Source organism: Nelumbo nucifera, chromosome 1 (genome assembly GCF_055504915.1).
Source record: "Nelumbo nucifera cultivar China Antique chromosome 1, China Antique-T2T, whole genome shotgun sequence".
In the NCBI taxonomy this organism is placed as follows: domain Eukaryota; kingdom Viridiplantae; phylum Streptophyta; class Magnoliopsida; order Proteales; family Nelumbonaceae; genus Nelumbo; species Nelumbo nucifera.
In genome coordinates this window covers 90,539,961-90,562,155 of record NC_142649.1, presented here as the reverse complement: position 1 = coordinate 90,562,155, position 22,195 = coordinate 90,539,961, and the positions used below count along the sequence as shown (strand labels likewise).

At 33.9% G+C, this 22,195-nt stretch overlaps 1 protein-coding gene and 1 pseudogene across 4 annotated transcripts; one reads left to right on the top strand and one right to left on the bottom strand.

Moving 5' to 3' along the window:
* Positions 1–1,192: 1,192 nt before the first annotated feature.
* LOC104586255 (vacuolar iron transporter homolog 4 pseudogene) lies at positions 1,193–2,256 on the bottom strand (annotated as a pseudogene).
* A 15,342-nt stretch (positions 2,257–17,598) lies between these two features.
* On the top strand, positions 17,599–20,554 carry LOC104586256 (uncharacterized). Of its 4 annotated transcripts, none has more exons than XR_016076481.1 (7): positions 17,599–17,724; positions 17,809–18,248; positions 18,328–18,452; positions 18,537–18,749; positions 18,835–18,950; positions 19,041–19,241; positions 19,347–20,075. XR_016076481.1 is itself a non-coding variant. In XM_088888469.1 (6 exons), the coding sequence occupies exons 3-5, from the start codon at positions 18,562–18,564 to the stop codon at positions 19,097–19,099; spliced, it is 363 nt and encodes a 120-aa protein (XP_088744595.1). In that variant the 5' UTR covers positions 17,763–18,248; positions 18,363–18,452; positions 18,537–18,561; the 3' UTR covers positions 19,100–19,241; positions 19,347–20,075. The 4 variants fall into 4 exon arrangements, 2 of the variants coding, with proteins under 2 accessions (XP_088744595.1, XP_088744592.1); XR_016076482.1 differs by lacking the exon at positions 17,599–17,724 and adding an exon at positions 20,162–20,554 and having other exon boundaries at positions 17,762–18,248; positions 19,347–19,853; XM_088888469.1 differs by lacking the exon at positions 17,599–17,724 and having other exon boundaries at positions 17,763–18,248; positions 18,363–18,452.
* Positions 20,555–22,195: the final 1,641 nt, after the last annotated feature.

Below are 22,195 nucleotides of genomic sequence, written 5' to 3'. Positions count from 1 at the left end.
GACACCCTATAGCCAAATGCTTGCCACACATTTGCATAGAAGCCAATCATCAATAGGAAACCATTATTCTATGATTTGCTAGCACATTAGCAAATCGGTTCTCTGTGCAAGAATTTACAATAGATCGAAGTAATGTATAGGCTAATTTAGTCTAGGCAGAACTCAATTAAAGCTTGACCTTGGAGCAGCAGCTTTGTAAATCATATTAATTGAAAATTGAGGGCTGACATGTAGAGGAGTGGCAATCAGAGTTCATTCACCTTTTTTTTTTTTTTGACAGCCCCCGTCCGGATTTATGGACAGTCATGAAATTTCAATGAAAAACATGTAAATGGTTTAGTACCTGTTTGGGATGATTTCTGGCTTTTCAAGAAAAATTGGGAGAGCCCAAATCAGCTGTAGGGTGCTTTGCAGGTAAGCCCCACCTCACAAAGCCAAAAGCAACGGAATGAAAGCCCTCCCAAACGGGACCTAGTTGACCAGTCTTTTGCTACTGTCAATTAGCATACATTTCTTTCTAATGTAGGGCTTGACTGTATGCCCTAAATTAAATTTCTTTAGGAAAGCAAATAAACAATGAATTTGTGTAAATCTTTAGTGGGATCCAGACATATAAAACATCTTTTCATGGGTCCCATGTGAAGAATATAATAGTTGCATAAACTCTTTTACTAATTTCCTCATTTCTCCATGTTTAAATATTTAAAACATTTTTCTGATAATATGATTGGGAAAAGTTCTGATAAAGAATGCAAGTATCATACCTAAAAAAAATTAATAAACATCACCCAATTGCTAACCAATCAACTGGCACTTGGATTTCTTACCTACAAGAACCCTACCCACACCTATCACACCTATTCATATAACATCACAGCCACACATCGTGAAGCTCCTGTACTTATATATTATCATGCATGGATAGATATTCCCAGTAGTGTCTTGTGGACAGGAGATGCAGAGCCAATCAACTGATATTCTTTCACATTCCGGAATGGAAAGGTAGGATACCAGAACTTTTCCCTTACCAATCCAACCCATTTGAATAAAAGACACTTGGGCCCGGATTGAATGTAGATTTATACTAAGATTAGCAAAAAGATTTGTCAGGTTTGAAGAGGACCAGCCAATATAAAGTGTGGTAGCTGATATTGAATCAACAACATATAATAAATCCATACCAACTCCAACATTAAAATTTCAGTGAGCTTAGATTTCATCATATTGGATTTTGAGGGGGAGATTTACAAAGCTTTGAAGCTTCACTTACACATTAAATTGAAATATATAAACAACCAAAGTAAGGCTGCTCTCTCTCTCTCTCTATATATATATATAGATCTAGAAACAAGAAGGAAATTAAGAAAGAAAAGGCATGACCCACACTAGCTCCCTCCATGTTATTCATTATCAGCAACTACCTCCTCCTTCCTCTTATGTATGAAAGGAAATCAATTAACTGATAGCCTCTCTTAGAGGCCACTAGATCCAATTAACTTGGTTAATCCAAAGGTTATTGCCATAGCCAGCCACCCACCAACTAATACTCTCAAGCAAGACCTCACCATTGGTGCCCTCCCCAACCTAGCCCCTACCCCACCAAACACCAATAATGCCAAGCTAGCAACTGCAGCCACCACCCCCAGCCTCACCTTATGCTGCTTGATAAACGATGCTGCTAGTAGCGGCACCACTGCTCCAACTGAAAATGCAAGCGCCGATGCTGCTGCCGCCTGGATCGGGCTCGGCAAGCGCTCGGTCTCACCGTCCTCCTTGCTCTCTCGATCATCGCCTGTTGCCTTCACTCTCTTCATCTGAGCTCTCTCTATGTCCAGCTGAGAGTAAACTGAAACAAACTCGCCTATGGCCATGCTGCAAGCTCCGGCAACCAACCCAGCAAACCCAGTAAGTATCATGGCCTTGATGTCTTGTCTCACAGCTCCTATTCCCATCATCAGTGATGCTGTGGACACCAACCCATCGTTGGCTCCAAGAACTGCAGCTCGAAGCCACTGTGCTCTTTGGGAGTAATCTAATGACTTCTCCTTCTCCTGGCAGCTGCTCTGCCTCTGCTGCTCAACATCATGATGATGAGGAAGAGCCATTGCTTGATCATGATTTTCAAGGACAGCCATGAAGCTAGGAAACTAGAAAACAGATCAGAAATAGAAGCTGATAGAAAGGAAGAGGAAGAAGAGATGGAGAAGTGTGGATGCCACACCCCCTCAACCAAGGTATTTATGGAGGCAAATGCACTGTAGTGCAATAGTATGGGCACAAATGAAAAGAAATGCCTGTGGACATTTAATAAATTCCGTTAGGCTATGTATATTTCTATTTAGATATCCTTAGCTTAGTTGTATAGTACTTGTTTTAATAAATCTAATTCTTAACCTTTCTACTTTTCTGTAAACAAGAGAAAAATATCAAAATACAAGGAAAAGATCCCTAATAAAGCATTGATTATGGCAATAAATAATATACTTAAACTTTGGCTACATCAACCAAAGCCTTTTCTTATTATTATTTTTTTTATTTTTCGGAACTCGCAAGCAAAGTTAGAAACCCTGCAGAAAAGGAAAAATGCGAGTTCACTTTTTCCCTGCTTTGGACGGTGGATAGAAGAGCCACGTCACCCATGTCTCCAAAGATTCCAAAAATCAAATTGGTGTAACGGTGTTTGCAAAATTATATTCAATTCAATTCTGTCCTTTTGAACCAATAATTACATTCATACGTTTCAATTGAACCATTGGTGGGTTGTGAGATGAATGAAAATGAACCATTGGTGGGTTGTGAGATGAATTAATGAAAATGAAATAGGGGAGAAAAAAAAATAATCCAAGTGCATTTTTGCCATAAAAAAACATGGGCTGTAAATAAATTAGACACTATTACATCCGCATCTAATCCAATTAAGGGTGAACATGGGTTGGTTCAGTTTGGTTTCAAGGTCGCTTCTACATTCTATCCATGGAACCTGTTATTGCAATCATAAAATATTTAAACTTGAATTTCAATAATGATAATATATAGTTCAAAATTTATAATACATTTATTGATTAAATTAATCTATAGATTACCATAATATATTAATATATAGTCTAAAATTTATCATTATGATTTAAATTTTGTAATATTAGCTTTTCCATTATTTATTATAAACATTCAAATATTAAATTGAAGAAAAATCATTAATTGACTTAAGTGGCTTAATGGTCAAGTCAATGAGACCATGGTCTTTGTAATCATGACTGCTTGGATTTAAACCTTTGCATCCTCAAAGTATTTTGATATTTATTTTAAGGTAGTTCAATTCCACCTAGGCCAACCAAGGCCAGTTCTTTTGGGTAGAGTAAACCCTAAATCCTAGAACCCCCATTGAGGCCAGTTCTAAAATACCTGGCTGATTCAAGGCCAATTCCATTTGGTTCCAAGTAGAACCTACCCATTTGCTCACCCCCAGATCTGATTACCAAACATTGAGATCTAAATACAAAAAATTAATCATTTCTAACTTAAAAATGTATATATATATATATAATATTAAATTTGTCAATGATAAAATTTATATAATTGTACTACATATATAATATAATAATATTTCATTGAATTTAAATTTTAATCAGATTAGATAAGATTAAATATGCATCCAATCTAATTATTTATTGAATACAAGTTCTAACATCCAAATCCAAAATAATCGGATTTAGAATCAATTGAACATCAAACTTTAGGAGTTCACTGATAACACTATTAATCAATAAGGTAGAGTGGTTGGTTATGGTTAGTTTTGCATAAAATTAATAGAGCATGTGGACTACTGTTATGGTCACTAGCGTTGACATGGTGGAAGATATATCTTACAAATAAAAGCGACTGATAGAGGGGAGAGGTATTGAAAAGTTAGGGTAAGTTTTAAGAGAATGTTAAAAGGTTAGAGAAGTTTAAGATGATAACCCTATAATCTATCACCTATATTTCAGACAACAAACTCAGCTTGATCAGATCTCTATTAACAATATAGTTGATACTCTATTGTCAACAATTGTAATAGCTCTTATTTTAATTAGTCAAAATTTGAGATCCAACGAACGGCATTTGATGAGATGAGATCTCCTGAAAGCAACACTAAATTGGCTGTGTAGAACCCATTGGAATTCACTCTATTCCAGCAGTTTTAGGCCAATTACTTAAACCTATCTTGTACTTTTTTTTGGGTAAACAGTATAAAAAAAAAAAACTTCCGTTCATGTTTCAAGTAAATATATAGGCCTTCTGTTAAATGTCCTAACAGAGAACTTCAATACGATTGCTTTGAAATTTCATTTTTGTCCATGAGAAATAAATATGCAAATTGCTTTCTGAAAGTCGATAAAAGATAAAAACATGTATAATTTGAAAGTCGATAAAAGATAAAATATGTATAATTTGATAAATATGCAAATTGCCTTAAAAAAAAAAAAAAGAGAAAACGTCGGTAAAACATGTATAATTTGATATTTTTATAACACGGGTTGTAACATTTGATAAACATCACAAAATATTTTTGAAACATCGTAAAAAGTTTACTACGTTTGTGCAGACATCATAAAAGTTTCTGCACCATATGAGCATCTTTCTAACATTCAGGCAACATCATCGAATACAGGAAAATTCTGGATTAGTACCCTTTATTTTAGTGCCATTTGGTTCTTAAACTTTAAAATGTCATAATTTAGTATTCAAACTTTTAAAACGTAACAATCTAATACCTATCGTTAACTACCTGTTAACCAGTCATAAGTGGTATTTGAAAAAAATACAAATGCGTTTCTTCAAGTGTTATTTAATTTTCTTTATCAACCATTTAAATGCTGACAAAAAATTAACAGTTTCAAATCCTTGCCTTTTCCATTCAAGAAAGTTGGGGTCACGTTTGATTGGGCATTCTGGTGACGCCAACTTTCTTGAATAGAAGAGGTAAGGATTTGAGACTTAATTTTTTGTCAATGTTTGAATAGTTGATAAAGAAAATTAAATAACATTCAAAGGGCATTTGTGTCTTTTTCAAATGTCACTTAACAGCTGGTTAACAGCTAATTAATGACAGGTACTGGATTGTCATGTTTTGAAAGTTCAGATACTGAATCATCGCATTTTAAAGTTTGGGAATCAATATGACACTAGGCCCAAAATGCAGGGCACTAATTGAAAATTTTCCCTTTTTATAATTAATATTTGAATTACCCCAAAGACTTTACTTAATTGAGTTTCATTGTTAATTTCATCAACTGAACAATGAAGGCTAAAGTTGGGGTTAAACTTAAAATCCTCCTCTATTAGAAGAAACGCTATACTCAAGCAATCTCAAAAGTGACCAATGGTGTTTACTGTGCATGTTTGCAGCAAGGGATGCAAGTTGAGCCGGGTTAGGTCAGGTTAAATGTTGATTTTTGAAAATATAACACTTTTTTTTTATCTTCTGAGCCAGGTTGGGCCAGGTTAGGCCGGGTTAGGTCAGGTCGGGTTAAGTGTTCATAGGACTTTCTTTTTTTTCTATCTTCTGAGCCAGGAATATTGCAAATTGGATTGGGTTAGGTCACGTTGAGGTCATCCCTAAACTAACTATTTTTCGGTGAATACACCCTCACCCAACCGAAATTGTTGAACCTCCAACCCAATCACATCAGGTTGGGTTGGGCGGATATCTTCACTTCTTTTCTTTCTTTCATAAAAAATGCTTTCATTTCTTAGATTTAGGATTAGTCAATTAAGGCCTAGCTAGGTGGAGTACTGTACTTGTCTCAGTACCAAAAAAAAAAGAAATGTTTTCCTTTAAGAAAACGAAAAAAAAAATATTTCCCCTAAATTAACAGTTATTAATTCACAGGTACATATTTATAAATATTGCCTATTTATGAATGCAAATATGAATACATGTCAAAGTTGTCTAATGCCTCAAACTTAAACTAATTTAAAGTTTTTTAGACTAAAATTACCTTCTATTTCTTTGTTTGAGAAAGGGTATAAAAGTCATTTTATTATAGTTTTAATGTTAGTTTTAATGGCTAATAAAGTGCCCATATTTGTGTATTTAATTCATCTCTAATTGTAAAGGTTCAAATGTAACTTCAATTATTATTTTTCACCCCATTTAATCTCATCAAATTAAGTCTTATACTTAAGGTATTAAATCCCAAATTCTCTTATTAAATTATATATATTAAGTTATTTTTCACTAATAAATGCTACTAATAAGATCTTTGTCAATATTTTTAACAGTATAAATCCATATATTTTAAAATTGACTTAAGAATAAAATCATTCTTTATCCAAGTGGTGGTTAAGCAATTCAACCATCCGAATCAAATTGATCAACTATGAAATCATAGTTAAATAATAAAATTTTTAAAATAAAAATAAATAAAGAAAATTATAGAAAATGTAGAAAAATTAGACACATTTATGTAATCAAATTATTTTTATTGATAATGACAATGAAATACATAGTTTAGAACTGGCTAAAAATGAAATATAAAAATTAATAATAAATAGTTCAACTTTTGGATTAAATGTATTAAACTTTAACGTCAGAAATAAATAATAAAAATTAATATAATATAAAAATACAAAAATACATACATTTTACAAAAAATAAAAATCAGACACATTTATAATATCATATATTTATCATATGAGACAAAAAGTAAGTGTAAAATATCAGAATTAGTTTTACACACAAAAATACAAAAAAAAAACTATAGTAAAAATTGAACACATCTATAATTCTATATTTACACTACTATTAAAAATATGAATAAGATTGTTGAATTTTTTTTTTGACTTAGATACTCATTTTTTAATTTAGTCCATATTTAATTATGAGGTTTAAATTGTAAATTGAATTACTACTTTTCACCACATTCAATTCATTCTAATTAAATCTTACATTTTTTTTGATAAATAAACAAAAAAAAGATACACCAAAAAAATAAAACATTACAAAATGAAGAATCTAGCCAAGAAATAGGGGTGCAAATGGATTGGGCCAGGTCAAGTCGGATAATGTAATCTGATCAAATAGATCGAATTTTGATATATGTGTATGTTATTTATAAAATATTATTTATATTACATTTTTGTATTTAATACTTGTATTTTTTGTTTTTCTTTATTTAAATTTTTATATTTAAATGTCCTTTTAATATTTGATTATTTTTTAAATTAAATTGGAATGATCATATCCAAATATCTAACTTCATATTCATATTCAAATCCATGTTTATAAGATGTGATTGGATCTATTGTTAATAGTATTGGATCAAATTTGGATATACCCTGATTCGAATTTGATCCAATCAGTTTGCATTCCTACCAAGTATGTAGGCTTGTCAATGATACCTAAAAATTCACAACTCAATCTGATTATTACATATTTGGATGAGGTGTTTGTGTTATCAGATTTGGATTTTGCAATCTACATATAATTAATACTATAAAATATAAAATATAAAAACAAAAATAATACATAAAAGTTTATAGAAAATTTTGGATATATTATTATTATCATTACTATTATCTATAATTGACATATGCATAGCACATACATGCTTACTAGTCATAAATAAACATCAATATCACTAAATGTAAGACTTAAATGAGCTACTTATACATAAAAATCACGTGTTTTAATGGGTTTTATGAAAAAATATATTATAATCAACGAACAAAAACAAAAACATACTATCTAATAAAGTACTTAATTCAGTTCCAATCTTCCAAGTTCCAAAATCAAATTTTAAATTTATTATAATTTAAAAATTCAACACTTGAATGCCAATATGATGTTTACAACTTTACATGAATCACATAAAAATTCAATTGTCATATAAATTATCCAATTTTAAGTGCTAATGTGTTAGTAAACTAATTTTCAATTATTATGAAATGTAAAAAAAATAAATATTTTTTTTCAATTATTATCTAATACAAATATGCAATAAAACAAATAATAATTGTTTTCATATTTTTTAGGCCACAATTATATTCACATTCAAATTATAGATTATCATGTGAAATATATCAATGCCTTTTATTTTGTATTTTTTTAACATTTTTAAATATTATTAAAAATTCTTTTTAATTGTTTTAAACATTTTGCCAAGTGTTATCTAATCCAATTAAACAATTAAAAATTGTTGAATCAAATAATTATGTAAAATTTGTAATTATTGAATAAAACATTTTTCTGTATTTTTTAAATAATTATTTATTTTATTCAAATAATTATTTTGCATGTTTTTTTAAATTAAACAAATACTTTTTTTAATGGATTCATGGACATCTATTATTTTTATTATAAAATCAATAATTATTTTCCATGTTTCATTCTAAAAACTAAATAATTATTTATTTTTATTCAAATAATTATTTTGCATATTTTATTCTAAAAATTAAATTAAAAAAAAAGTAAATATGTAACAAAAAAATTAAATGGATTTCTGGACATAATTGATGAAATACTTATTTTGCATGTTTCATTCTAAAAACTAAACAATTATTTGTTTTTATTCAAATAATTATTTTGCATGTTTTATTCTAAAATTTAAAAAGTAAATATGTAACGGAAAAATTGAATGGGTTTATGGACATAATAGAAAATTAGAGAAACAAATAAATATTTATAATCTAAAAATAAAAAATAAAAAACAAATTAAATTTTTCACATGATATTTCAAAATATTGATGTCAGTCTTAGCTCTACAACATACTCAACCTATAGGATTAGATCACATAAAATTGAAGAAATTATCTATATATTATATATTATTTCAAAAATTAAAAAATCAATTATTTAGAAGAAATTTCAATTGATCTATGGACATGGTAGAGGTAGATCACAAGAAAAACCTAAAATTTTCATTTCTTTCAGATTTTTTTATATTTTGGAATTTTTTCAAATATTCACAAAAATCTACATATAGGAACAAAATAAGCAGGAATTTTTGCACAAGAATAGCATATCAACATACACAAAGATGTTTTTAAGCATCCAAACTAAAAAAAAAAAAAAACACAAAAGCATTGGCCGAGATTGTAAAAAAATAAAAAAAACATATATATTTTCGCTCATTTTTTAACAATCTTGAAATACTTGTTAGATCTTGCAAATTTGTGGATGTTTTGGTGGATTTTGGCTAGATTTCAATCTCTATAAATGGTATGAAGGTTTCTAGAGGGTTTGGGGAAGAAAGAGGGCTTCTTAAATGGGTTTAGAAGCCCTCTTTAGAATGAAGTGTTTTTTCGTTTTCCGCAATAGTAAAATCACACTGTATCAGCCAATACAGCACCAAAATAGGCCGATATTCACCAAAACGTTACCAATACAGGCACAATATGCTTCCGACATGACGAAAAGGAATGGTACTAAGAATTTGATACCACTCCCCATGTCAAAACCTCAAAGGTATGATAAGTATCAATCGATACGAAACGAAATTTTAAACTTTAATTACAAGTCTCCATGGCTTACAACAAATAAAAGACATAAAATGACCCACCTAATATATTGTTGCACATAAATAGACATAACAAATAAAGGTATGATAAGTATCATCTCTCTGTCTTTCTAGCATCTTTTCTTGACGAGAGAGAGAGAAAGGGAGAGAGAGAGCGCATTATAAGCAGCAACAACATATGCAATTACAATTATAAGCGATAAGTGGTTACTAAGTCATAGCAATTATATTAGACATATTAAATTATTACTGAAAGATGGAATACTGAATGGGAAACCACTTGAGATTTAGAGACAAAGAAGATTGTGAATATGAAGGAGATCAACTTCAGTAAATGGGGAGGAGTTTGGATTCCACATGAAACCCACCAACGCATATTTTTCTCTGCTTTTATTTGAAACTGAGCTGGATCTCATTCTCATTCCAGGAAGCAGGATGGAGCTCAAGGGGGGACTCTTGGCAATCCCAAGAGTCACTTTTTTCAGGTCTTGGTTTAATCGGGTCAGGTTGCACAGACCGGATATTAAAACCCGGCTTCCAGACCAACGGGTTAACAGTTTAATCATCTAGGTCAATGGGCTGGTTAATCCAATGAATGGGTCAATTGGGTCAATGGTTCAACCATCCAGGTTGATGGGTCATCAACCAAATGGATTATAGGTTGACCCAAATCGGGATTGTGAGCAAGTCACCAATCCAACCAGCTGGGTCAACCAGATTAAAATAATTAGATTGTCTATTGGATCATTGGATGGGGCCATCCATGAACGCTCTTTACTAAAGACACCAACACCAAGATCATCCTAAGCATTATCTGATCAATGAAGTTCAAAGTTCTGTTTTGCTATTTATGGGTCAATTGAGCAAAGCCGGAGAGGTGAGGCCCATGATTATACTTTTCTCTTTTTAAGGGTGCAATGGGATTCATTGCATGGGAAACAAGCTAAGGTGCTATAGGCTATAGATAAGGTGAAAATTGAGCAATTCAAAGGCAACCCTACGTCTTATCTTGTCTTGCATTCTTTCTTCAATAAAGCCTAATGACTGAATGTGGGCAATTTTAGTGGATATTCACCTGCTTTTTTCCTTAGCCGTTTGTTCCTTTAACCCTTTTTGTTCTTTAGAAAACAGGAATTTAATAAGGAGATAATCCTGTTTCACTTTATTATTATGTTTACAATTAATTGCATAAAAATGTACAAGTACAACCATTTTTATACGGTTTGAGTACGGTCAGATTCCCCAAAAGCTCATACAGATCCAAATTGGGTTTATCATTTATATTCTTCTTGATCAACTCTGCTATTGACAAAGGATACATAAAATTAAGTTCAGTTTGGGCAATTTAGGGTTTGGGTTGAGCCCGACCCAAGATACATTTGTATATGAAATAGGAATAGGAACTCCCTCTTACAACCTAACCTTGTTCGTTCTGGGTCTTTGGAGTCTGAACATCACAATCCGGGCTATCCATTAAATGACTGGATATATATCCATATGATTACTTGAATTGAACCAGACCAGGTTGGGACATACCAGCACAAACCAAATGGGGGTTGGTGGGTCGGGTCGGTAAGACTAGGGAATATAACATAGTTATTTGGTTTTCATTTCAGACCCAAAATTTGCAAACCCCTTACCGGATCTAAATCATCTCTAATCCAATAGATTGTACTATCCGATCCAACTAAATATGTGGTTCAGTTCAACTGTTCAAAACCCTCTCAAATCAGGATATGAGCAGGACACATCTCAGATAAGGCCCACTTCTTTGCAATAGAGCTAGTGGATGGACCATCCATTTAGGTGCTTTGTAAAGCCCAAGTGGATGATGATCTCAAAGTGTTTGATAAATGGAGCTTTTGGAATTTTGTACTGTTTTAAGGGAGCAGTGGAATTCCATGGGAGACGTAGCAAATTGAAATGGGTGAGGTGGATCATTCGAAAATTGGGCAAATCAAAGGCCAACAAACAACAATATGTCTTGTCGTATCCTGAATCCTGATTAAATCAAAACTTGAATAAAGAGTGATTGATTAGGACCGATCATGGTACGTGGGCCAGTTTGGTCTATCAATCATGGGCAATGTACCATTAACATCACTTCCTTTATATGGGCATGGCTCTAAAACTTTAGTTTGCTTTAGAATCATGTATCTTAACAGGGAAAAAAAGAGATTCCCATTGAAGACTAAACCACTATGTATCCATATCCAGCATATGCCCCACTGCAGCATAATTCAGAGTGTATGATTTGTGTATGTGCATGACCCAAAAATTACGGATACCATTTGTTTTGGGTGAACCTCAATCTCGTTCCAACCCATATATATATACATACATACATAGAAGAGAGTCAGAACTTCAACTAGGGGTGTAAATTGGGTATCCGATTTTAAGATTTTACACTGCATCGGGCCCGAGTTTTTGGTCCAGGCCCATTCAAATTTTAATAAAACCTCAACCCAAGCCCGCCCAACTTGCAGCCCTAACTTCAACCCTAGGCAGAATATTTGGTTTATACCTTATCAGAGAACATAAGTATGACCAAATGCATTTTACGGTTTAGAATTTAGGGTTTAAATATAAAATCAAGAGAGGGTTGGATGACAGTGGTAGGAGAGAAGCAAAGGCCAAAAATGTCATCCCATTAAGTTCGATTGAGATAACCGAATCGTAGAGTTTAATAAACTATCAAAATGCAGTCAATTAAAAAGTGCAATAATACAATCAAAGAAGATATATAGAATAGGAGGCATATACTTTACAACCGAATATGCTCTGTACAAAGTCTGCGTCTCATGGACTGAATGCAGCAAATACAAATCAAATTCAAGAGAAGTTGGTTGTGTCTTGATCTATTTATTTATAGTTTTGGTTGGCATCTTCTTTAGTATATATGACTAGAGTGTCAACAGTAGTTCAGATGTCGAACAAGGTCTAAACCAGCCCATTACTTAATCGATCACGAGTGACAAACTGATCCATGGGCTCAAGGTTGTGGGCCTTTTGGCCCAAAGACAACCATTTCTGGGCTGCCCATGTTCATCCCCTGTCAAGGGTATTTTCATTCTCTTCTGTCTCAACTAAATTAAGGCCCATTTGGAACTATAACTTGAAAAGATAATCGTACTCGTAAATAGAAAGAACTAGAAGACACCTGTGCCATGCATGGGTTGGTGTCAAAAGATGCCCAAGTTGGTGAGCTTAAATACTCACATATTTAATTTTGTTTTTTAAAAAATAAAAAAAAATCATAAATTTCTAAAAGGATTAAGAAGAAATATGATTTGCATTTTGGAATATAATATAGATTATAGAAACACTGAAGTCTTTTTTTTTCTTTTTTATTTTAATACTTTGTAAAACCTATGTATTAATCAAAATACACCTAGGGTATGTTTTATTGCACATAATCTCAAAGAAAACAAACTATTTCATGAAAATTGCTGTTTTAAGGTGTTCGGTTGCATTTAAAATTGTTTGGAAAACAAATATTTTCCAAAAAAAAATGAGTACAAACTTTCCTTGTGGTTTTCCAGCAGTGATTAACCCCAAGTTGATCTTCACCATTCATATCTTGCAAATTTAGTAAATTTCTCCACTACTTAAGCTTTATTTTCTAAATTAGGCAAAACGCCAGGAAAATTAAGAATATGATTCATTTAGTATGGATTATAATTTTTCAAGGAATTCATTCATTTCCTTTCATTTTCATTTTGTGTGCAACCAAAGACAAGCTTAATTTACTTATGTTATTTCCGTTTATAACTAATATAACAGAAAAAAAAAAACAAATAAATTGTAAAAAAAGAGTTCATGAGTATTGGTTTCCTTAATTCTAAGTGCCCATTTGAGAACGCGGAAGTGCAGCGGCTTCTGACTATCTGTGTGTGGGGCCCACACGAACAAACAGCCCATAAACTATGTTTCGTGAAAATCCAAAGAGCCAAATTGGCTGTTAATCATATATGGTTGACTGTTAGGTTGCGTTTGGAAGCGATGTAAACAAGTGTGAATGTAAACATGTAGAGTGTAAAATGGTTGATATAAAATGTAAAATTGGGTTAATTTTGTACTGACAAATTTATCTTTTTATCAAAAGGATTTTTAGCTGTAATGGATTCAAACATAAATTCCAATAAAGAATTTTTTTTATCAAAAGCCCACTTGAATGCAAATTTAATTCCTTTTTATTGATGTACTTTTACATCTTATTATCAATTTAATTCCTTTTTAGCTGTAATGTTGCTAAACACAGGAAAAAGTGAACCAGAGTGCAAATTTACCCTGAACCAGGATTTACACTCCATTTGCATTATTTCCAAACTCAGTCTTAGGTTTAGTTCAATCCAGGTTCAATCCAGATGGCCCGATTTACACCTCTACTCATACTCCAGCCATATGAAGGGATGATGCTTTTAATTCAGCTTTGTCCATCATATAGGGAACACTATGGATTGTAATTTCAAACTTTTCTAAAAATAATTAAAAAAAGCTTTCCCCACATGGAAGTTAGGTTTATAGTACAAGACTTTTGAAATCAATCAAGGAAAAGATCTTGATGTAGCGTGATCCGGTCACTCCTATCTGGCATTCACGTGGCTCCTGGAAAATACCTGAGGTGGAGAAGAAGAAGAATTCCCGGGGGGGGTTACCCGGCGGGAACACTCCGATGCTTAAGTTAGTATTCTGTAGGAGAAGCAATGAGAAGACAAAGGCTAAGAGTGCAGATAGCGCGAGTGTAGAAGATGATAATCCTGAACATACCTGTCCTCCTTGATATTAAACTCCTTGTAGCAGAAATCTGTTACATCCGGCCCACTGGCCTCTGATAGGGCAGGTATAACCGCCACTGCCAACCTGCCACAGTCGTTACTGGCAGGGTTGAGGTGGCACGCGCGGGGCCGTCGTTGCAGGGTACGTGCCTGTCAGGTGTAAAGCACCTTTTGAAGATTGCGGGCACGACGCTGTCTGACGAGGGATATGGCTGCCGCCTCTAGATTTGTCGGGTACGGTGGTCGAGCAAGAGGTCTTCCTGTGGTATTCCGAACCACCCTTCCGCGAGGTACCCTGTGCCGGGCTATCTTATAAGCGGCGAGCTGCCTAGGGCAAGCTAAGCCGAGCTATCCGGCCCGAGGTGCCTTCTCCTCGGGGTGTCTATAGGCGGGTTGGTGTGTTCCTGTCTGGGAGTGACCCGGGATCCGCTGGGGGGAGCTCGGGTATTAGGAAAGGTCAGGGGACCCCGAGCTCGGAGGTAGCTTGGGGTGCCTTAGCCCCCTGGGGTGGTGGTGCAAGCCAGGCAGGTCCCGGCGAGCTAAAGTTACCTCGAGGTACTCCTTTGAAGGGAGCTCGGGGAACCCGGAGCTCGCGTCGTGGCGAGCTTCTCCTATGTTGGGCTACGATACAGCGAGCTGCCTTATGGGCCCATCACTAGGCTATAATGTTGAGCTGTTGCTCGTGCTGAGTCAATGTCCACACGTCATTGTTTCATAAGTTGGGTCAAACCGTCCTCCATCAGGTCTAAAATGCCTTCTAAGAATCTTCCATATGGCTACATGGTTGGGGATATTCGCCCCTCTGCATCATTATTTATCCCAGAGGGAACTCTCCACCAGTTATTCCCTTTGCTGTACCTTCATACTAAGGCTGCATTTGGCATTCCTTATTTTAAGGATTTGTCTCCTTTTTGTAGTTAAAATGCCTTTTTAATACTGAGTTTTTAACAACACAAAAGAGATAAGTCATTATGCCAAATGCAGCCAAAGCCTTTTTCTTTTTCTGCATGTGTTTCTTGAGTTAAAATTTTGAAGCTTTGGATGGCAAACATCAAGTGTGACAAGTAGCAGCAAATAGATAGATATAAGGTTGATGTGAATTTGAAGAGTATAGAATGGCCTATCCAGATCTGCTACAAAACAAGGCGTGTAGAACTGGCTTCTACAAAACAGGCGTTTAGACTTGATTAGTTGATTGGGTCTCATAGCCCATTGTACATTTCTTCCTTGCAGCAGATCCAGAGTCACATTTATATACGAGCAATGTTGCAAAGAGATCTCAACTGACTGGTATAGAGATGAATGATTAGTTGAGATTGGCTATGGGTTAATCGTGGGTAGGACTGTCAACGGATTGGGTTTGGATCGGGACTGGACAGAACCGTTTCCATTTGACAAGAAAATGCACTGTCCCAGTCTCGATCCAGACCCTAATTTTGGGCCCAGAACCAAATCGACTAGTAAGTTGCTATGAAAAAGGTTCAAGGGTCATTCATAGAAACTAAACAATCTGACCAATAAACCCTTTTACCATTATTGTATTAATGATTTATTGATTGGACGAGTTCAAATTCTTTGGATCACATGGTGGAATGATAATAGATATGCATACATCAGTGAAATTTATACAACGCTTATGTATTGATATAAACACATAGGAAAGAAACAATTTTAATAGTTTGTGAAATTTTAGCTACTGGGATATGTTTAATCAAGAGTTACAACAGAAACTTACACCTTACAAAACAAAGATTGATACTTAAAGTAGTAATTTTATAGCTTATAAAATTAAAGTTAAACCTATTCTACTTTAATACTAAGTTGTAGTGTAGTGTAATGGTGAGATTTACATTTGTCATGCGAGAGCAACACAAATATAGCAAATAGGATGTATGTAGGCTTAAGAGAATAATGGATATTTGGGGTTTTTATAGATTCCTTCACCACATAAATATTGATAGGGTGCATCAAGGGTTAAAATACAAGATACGCCATGACTGATATTGTATCATATTAGTCGTGCATATCAGTCTGATACAACATTGTATCGGCATGTATCGCAATGTATTGGTTGATACGTATCGATACAGAGATGTATCAAACCCGCATATCGTACAAGTGCTTCATAGCCTTCACGAGAAAAAATGCTTTTAGCGTGATTCTATCCCCAAAACCTGAATTGCGCACCAACCAAGTGCGCAAGTGTATTAACCATCAAACCATCTTCCACTTCATAATAACGAATGAAATAAATTATCTTTTATTAAATTAATTATTGCATTTCATCTAAACAAATAGTATATCCAATAATTCCATGTACAAATTAACAAGAATAATATTCAAAATTATTATTTTATAAACTAATAAAATAGATAATTTATCAAATCCATATATATAAATGATTTTTAATTTCAATATATTTATAAAAATAAAAACATTATTAATAGAATAATGATTTTAATACTTAAAATTATTTATGTAGACTTGATAAATTATAATAATTATTTTATAAATTATTAATTAATATTTCAATTTTCATTAAATAACAATGTATTTATTATTACAAAGATAAAATATTGTTTACAAAATATTTGAGAATATAATATAAATTGAATCTATCAAATCCACTAATCTATATTTAAATAAAAATTAAATTTTTATTTTAAAAATTTTATAAAATAAAAATATTAATAATGAATAATTATTTTTGTAATTAAAATTTATGAATTTTCATATGATATGCATCTTCAAAATTTCATTTACATTTTATATAAATATATTTATTGTTTACAAAAGCGAAAATATTATTTACTAAACATTTGCAAATTAATTTTTAGTTGATTCTTTTGTTGATGTTAAAAATTGAAATAGTAAAATAAAAGAATTGATATAATAATTCAAATGTAATGGTTGCATATTTTTTGTGCCTTGGATTTTAATAAATATAAAAATTGATGCATTATTAATAAAATTGTATAATATCTATACATCCCGTTATATCAATAATAATATATTTCTTCAAATATACGATTAAAATATACAATTATTATGTATTTATATATTATTTTTACACTAAATTTGAAGTTATTAATATAATTATTAAATTTATATGTATTTCCTTAACGTATCCAAGCATTTTCATATTTTTCGTCCGTATTCGTACGTTTCACAAACATATTTATATCGAAATTATCTGATACAATACCCGATACCAATACTTTAATCCTTGGGATGCATTAAATAAATTCTTAATACATTAATACACATCTTATATATATACTTATATATATAGAACATCTCATCCTCTACACGGGAGTTCCCAATTTGTGGGTAGATGTGCATAGGGTTCTTGTTAACAGGAGATCCGAATTCGGTGCTTTTCCCTTTTGCAAAACGGAATCTTACTGTAAATTCCCACGTTCTCCCTGGTTTGAAATGCATGTGCGGTACGTATATTCATTAAAGATACCTTTCTGATTTTTTCTTTGCATGATTTACACGTATCCCCTCTTCTTTCTCCGTCTTTGAAGGCTCTCTGGACCGTCAACAACATTTTCCAATGTCAGAAGGAACGACGACAAAACCCGACGATTCTGGCCAGCGACGACTTCTGCAAATTTCTCAACGTTTCTTCATCCTCTCCTTCTCGCCGGAAAAACTTGAGCAACGCGGATTCACTACCTCACCATCGGTTATCTCATTGCGCCGAAGAACTCGAGCAATGCGGAAACCACCGGCCTCCCATTACTCTCCCTCCCTCCCTCCCTCTCTCTTCTTCTTCTTCTTCTTCTTCTTCTTCTTCTTTTGCTGGTCTCTTCCTATTCTCTATGGTTTGTTTTTTGGTGACGATCTGTAGGGTTTGCGGCATGGGAAGGTCTCATCACCTCGGTATCGGTCTCCACCACTGATAAGGAGGTCACCTCTTCCCAGGTCCCCAAGACAGAAAACGATCCTCTGGACAAGGAAATCGGTATTTGACTTTTAATTTGCTCTATACTTTTCATTTTATAATAAAAATATTGGTTTTTAATCTACTAATCTATTTACAGGAGTCATAGTCCTTATAGAAGTTACAATCCTGCAGACAGAAGCCGAAGGAGCTTGAGTAGGGATCGTGACCTCTCCATTAATGGAGTGGATAACAGAAAATACATGAGGATTCTGCATCTCAAAGGTAGTTTTTTTCTTTCTTTCTTTGAGCCCATGGTGTTGTTTTGGAACATGGTTTGCCTAAGTCATACTTTGTCGTTTCATGTAGTCCTCCATATAGGACCCGTGAGAAAATGTCTCCTGTTCATCATAGCCCTGAGAGAGATGAGGTTGATCAGTCTGATCAGGCATGCAATGGGCATTCAATTTATCAAAGGAAGGCCCATCAGAAAATGTCTGCATTGTCACGATCACCAGAAATGTCTCGAAGTCCATCAGAAACTTCACCAAATCCACGGAGAATGAATCCCAGCGAAGATAGGTCTGTACTCTGTAGCATGGTATTGCATTAAAATGTCATAATGTTTATGCTCTTCTTTACTGACTTTGATATGCTAACATTTTAGGCAAACAAGAGAACAATTACACCACCATGACAAGCCAAGTCCTGTCAAGCAACTAAGAGATCATATTATTCATCATGACAATTCAGGAGCAAGTGAGGAGGAACTTATTTCTACAGGTAGGATTGACATTGACTGTTCTGTCAATTTTGACTTCTTAGTTATATTAATTTTGTTTTATTCTTTCTTATGGATTTCTAATATTTTAGGGATCATGGAAATAACATTTTTGGTTCCTCACGAAAAAGAACAAGGCATTCATCCATAAGTGATGGTCTGAAAAAAACTCTTACAAAGGTTCTTAAGCAAGAAGAATATTCCCTTGAAAGATTAGCTAGCTGTGGTTCTGTTGAAGGTTGGAATCGTCCAGATGACATGCTGCCAAGGAAAAAAGACGATGACAGAAAAAGGTATAGTCATTTCGGTTTTTTTGCTCCCTTCATTTATTTACTAATATTTGTGGAAAACCTATATGTACAAATTCTGTAGACATATGACATCAAACTCCTCTGCAGTGAGAAAGCTTCAATCGGGACCGATCATCCTGAAAGCCCTATTCAGCGCACATCACCAATGTTGGAAGAAGTTGAATATGGGCCAGGGAGGCTAAGGGGAGAAGGCTATATAATCGAGCATGCCCAGGACAAAAAACCATCTGTGTATGAACATGAAAGAGATTCTTCTTTATATGAAGAGTTACAGAGACGATGTCTCAGAGAAGGTCGAAAAGCTGATGAAAAGAAGCATTCTCATTTGAGAAATATTGAGGGAAGTGACCGAGTTTACAAAATAGAAGTTCATAAATCAGGGAAAAAGGTTGGTAGGAAAAGCCGAACTGGTGCTTATGGTTCTGATTTTGAGGAAAATAAGAAGCACAAATCCAAATACATGGAAAGGAGAAAGCATAAGAGAGTGGATAGGAATTTCCTGAAAACTGGCAGCTGAAAACTGGAAAAATGAGGATTTCCTGAGCTATTCTGTTGATGTGCAACTTTGTGCAGACCTTGCTGCTAGATTTTCTGGTAATATTTGCCTTCCCTTGTATGGGAATTTGATTTAATTTTTTTGTAGGAGTTCTTAACTGGGTGGATATGAAACCATCTTGTTGTTTATCACAATGGCTTCTTAAAGCTTTCAGTGGCATTAATTTATATGTCATCTTATATGAATTTATGTACTGTTGCTGGTAAAACAATAGTGCCCCATTTAACAAGGTCAATAAAATAAAATAAAATCTTATTGCCTGAATGTAGAACAATAAAACCTAAAGGTCTTGGCACTTTGTTTAAAATGAAGTTTATACTAAATTGGCTTTGTGGTTGATTGATAGATGAGTATACTGTCAACTAGATGACTTGGTTGAGCAGGGCCTTGTGCAGAACCACTTATTGAACATCAATTTAGGTGAAGTATGTATCATACATGCTTCTCTGGACTTCTAGAAGGAAAGACTCCAAACTCTATTGGCTAAAACTCTGTGTCTAAATACTTGATCTCTTTATATTGTACGATGATTTAGCCTCTTTATGGTGGCAACATGAGAGCTGTTCTGCGGACTTTGTTTTTAAAATTCATCAAGGTGATATAGGCACCCGACTCATACTGTCTTGATGTTGATGTCAGCTGTCAAGTGTCTCTGGATGGCGTCACCATGTATGTATACACTAAAATATTATGTAGAAACTTGAGCACTTTTTCTATTTATCTGCATTTTTCGACTTTATAATATTGGCATTTTCCATGAATCATTTATGTCGGTTAGTGATTGCTGGGATTTTGGTAAGCATGATCTTCTGGTGATTGATGGACTTGGCATTTTTGTTATGGAAGGAAAATGAAGCAAGTATATTAATGTTACTTTCCTTCAGTCTTTTTATTCCCCCCCCCCCCCCCCCCCCTTTTCTTTTTAGTTTTTGTAAAACCTTTGTAGAAAGTAGAATTGCTAAAAACATTGAGGGATCTCCTGTATGGTTTGACTTTAGTATTCAGTAGGTTGTATCAGAATTATAATGATTATACACTTAACATATAAAAAGAAAATTGCATTCCAAGGGTCACCCTCTCATTTAGCATTTGCTAGTGTATGTTTTCTTAGGAAAGTGGCTATGGTGGTTCTTGGAGATCACTAGAGTTTGGGATTGGGAGAAAGCATGGGATATAGTTGGCATTTGGGACTCTGGACTTTCTTGGGACAGCTGAAGTGGCTGAACTGAAAAGCTTATTGCTTTGTCTTTTAGTGAATAAGTTTTTAAGGAGGTTGTGTGCTCCTTGGTGGCTGAAGCTGAAGTTGGGTAGCTTTCTATACCCTTGAATATTTTATTATTATTTATTGGCAAAGCAATAAGTCATTCAGTTTAGCAACTTCAGTCATTCTCATATATCCCCTTTGTATGGTATGCGTTGTTCTTTTTTTGATGAATATGGTATGCGTTGTTCTTTCTGCCCCTGAAAGGCCAATTCTGGTGCTATTTGCCCCCAATTAATCATATATGTTATTGTCTGGTGAAATGGAGGTAGATTTTGGGGAGATCTTGATAGGGAGAAGTTTTATGGTCTGACCAGTATTGTCAGACCTGGACCAGATTGGACAGTTGAACCAGTGAGAAATTGAGCCTTCTGATTCCTGAATTTGGGTGGTTTTGAGTCTTTTGACAGGCTGACAATTACAATATTGGTCAACCTGATTTTGTGAGCTTTCTGGTCTTTGTGTCTGCTTCGTTAACAACACCGTATCTGGGAGATGCCCTGAACTGTTTTTTGGGTAGAGAGATGCCTTTGACTTTATTTTATTTTCCAACTATAAATGGAATTCTGGTTTTGTGCCCTAATTGAACCCAAATCTAATTTCAATCATGGTAGTCTATGGGGTTTAACCTTGATGGGATAAAGATGGAATTTATGCTGATTTGATGCTAAGTTATTGTTTCCCGATCTTCCCCATCCAATGCAAAGATTGCTTCCTTGATGAAACTAATTTTGAAGTACGCATGCTTTGCAATTTTGGTTTTTATGGAATGGAGGGGTTTTTATTCGTTAGAAGCAATTAAAGGGAGATACTGGTTTGCTATTTTGGACTGGTTGGCATCAGCATACATTATAATTGAGGTTCTGGTTTTTAGAGCCCCTCACTGTCTGGTCGGTATTAGCAAAGTTTATCTCTTCTTCAAGGGCTATGAAAAGTCGGTGCCAAATTATAATGTGTATCCCAAGTGGCGGTGCTTAGTTTTTATAGAGGGGTTTAGTTATTGATTGAAAATCTTGCTGTGTTCTTTAACCTCTTCGAGAACCAATTTGGATTTTTTGCAAGTTTATATTGTTAATATCTTCTTTTATGGAAATATTAGACTGCAGTTGTTTCAATGTC